At 48.6% G+C, this 2026-nt stretch overlaps 1 protein-coding gene across 1 annotated transcript; it reads right to left on the reverse strand.

Annotated features, from left to right (window-relative positions):
* Positions 1–212: 212 nt before the first annotated feature.
* On the reverse strand, positions 213–1576 carry CCDC89 (coiled-coil domain containing 89). The gene has a single exon (XM_053561862.1). It carries the CDS (start codon positions 1529–1531, stop codon positions 416–418), a length of 1116 nt encoding a protein of 371 aa, XP_053417837.1. The 5' UTR covers positions 1532–1576; the 3' UTR covers positions 213–415.
* Positions 1577–2026: the final 450 nt, after the last annotated feature.

A 2026-nucleotide genomic window follows, 5' to 3' on the forward strand; every position in this document is an offset into this window, starting at 1 on the left:
CTGTGGAAACTATATACCTATATATCTACAACAGTTAATTGTCTATTTTTTTCCACAACAGCATGTTTTAAATTCACTTAAATCATACAAGCTGCTAATTAAAAATTTTAAGAATATGAAGATATCTGTGATCAAGAATAGATAAGGTATGAGGTAAGGGGAGAAGATGCTAACAAAAAACAGGAACATTTCCAAGGCACAGAAGGACATCTGGTAAATCTTGTGTATTCTAGGTGGCAGAACTGAAAATGTTAGTTTTACAATGGTAACAATATCATAGTAACATAGTTTTTCTCTGAACTGTCTTTTGTGCTTTAAAGTATAATAAATGGGATATCATCTTTACTCTTGTCATAGTGCTAAAGCACAAATAATTTGAATGCTAAATTGGAGGCCAGAGGAAGCAGAAACTTCCTTATGGGAAGAGATGGCGAAGTTTGGCATTGAGTTCTCTCTCCTTGGTTAAAAGATCCAGGCTGTGCTTTTTGAAGGCTTCTGACTGCAGCCTGAGTTCATCATAAGCCTTCTGGATTCCATCCACTTTGCGCTGAAGCTCCCGAACTCTCAAGTTGCTGTCTACAGCCACTGCCTCTTGCTCAAACCGCTCTAGTGCATGCCTTCTGGCCACATCTGCTGTCTCCAACTTCTCCTCCAGCAGGCGGATCTCTGCCTGCTTGTTCTGAAGCACCTTGCCCCTTTCCATGGACAGCTTCAGCAGCTCCTCTTTCTCCCGAGTGACTGTGTGCAGCCTGGCCTGCAGCTCCTGGCTCAGGCTGCTATGCATCTCCTCAGCCTTTGCCATTTGCTCCATGGCTTGCTGGTGCTGCTGCTTGAGGCTTTGCAGCTGGCTGCGCAGCCGCTGTCTCTCCTCTGCGTGGGTGCAGGCCTGCTGGCTCTGTAGCTCCAGCAGCTCCTTCTCACGAGCCTGTGCCTGGCAGGCATCCTGAGCACACCTCTGTTTCAGAGTCTCCAGCTCCTTGGTGAGAGCCTCGCTCCCGGCAGTGAGCTCCAGTACTTTGGCCTTCTCATCCTTCAGAGCCTGGCTGAAGAGGCTGCTGTTCTCCAGCCTCAGCTTCGCATTCTCCTCCCTCAGCTGGACGTTCTGACTCTTGTGCTCATCTTTGAAACGGATCATCATCTCATGGTTGGCTGCCAGGGTCATAAAGCGCTCCTCCAGCTTCTGGGCATGTTCAGTCTTGGCCCTCAGCTTCTCTTCCTCCTGCATCCTCTTCTCCTCCAGCTCTGTGTTGAGCATCTCCAGAATCTGGCAGCGCTCTAGGGCGTCATCTGACCTCCGCTTCAGGATGCAGATGAGCTGAGATTGCTCTTGGATGCGGGAGCAAAGCATCGCCTTTTCACTCTTCTCCTCCTCAGACAGTCCTCGGAGATTTGCCAGCGCTTCCTTCAGACCCTCCAGTTCCTTAAATTCCATCCCTTCCTGGTTGTCCAGTGTTTCATTTTGCTTATCTAAGGGCTCCTCAGGGGTTGCGGTTTCCATTCTGAGAGCCTGCCTTCCCTGAGGCATAGGCATGCTCCCCCGCCAGAGCCAGAACACTACAGTCCTTCCCCCTCAGGTTTCAAAAGCCGCTGCGCGTTGCTAGGGACTACTGGCACTCTCCGGAAGGCTTTTCCAGTAAGGAGCACTGTAATTGGTGGACAGGTCTTTAGAATCCTATGACTTAACAACAAGGCAACGGGGGAACACAGAACCACTCAGATCCGATTACTCTCGCCTTTTCAACCAATCACAGCTCTCAGCTCACAGCCCTGCGTGCAGCCTGTACTGGGCAGAGACGCTAACCCCTCTTAATTCCCAGCCAGCTTCGTAGGAGGAAACCTGACCGTACCTGATTTCTGGTGGGCCAAAACAAGCCAACAGTGACATATTTCTTCTTTCTTGTCCCTCTCTCAGTTTTGATATTTAAGTGTTAAAATAGCAGACTCCAATGAAATTTCTTTTTTTCCCTCTAGGGTTGTCCCCACCTGGAAATACTCTTTATTAGATATTTAGTACTCCCTGTTTTTA

Source organism: Nycticebus coucang, chromosome 14 (assembly GCF_027406575.1).
Source record: "Nycticebus coucang isolate mNycCou1 chromosome 14, mNycCou1.pri, whole genome shotgun sequence".
Classification (NCBI taxonomy): Eukaryota; Metazoa; Chordata; class Mammalia; order Primates; family Lorisidae; genus Nycticebus; species Nycticebus coucang.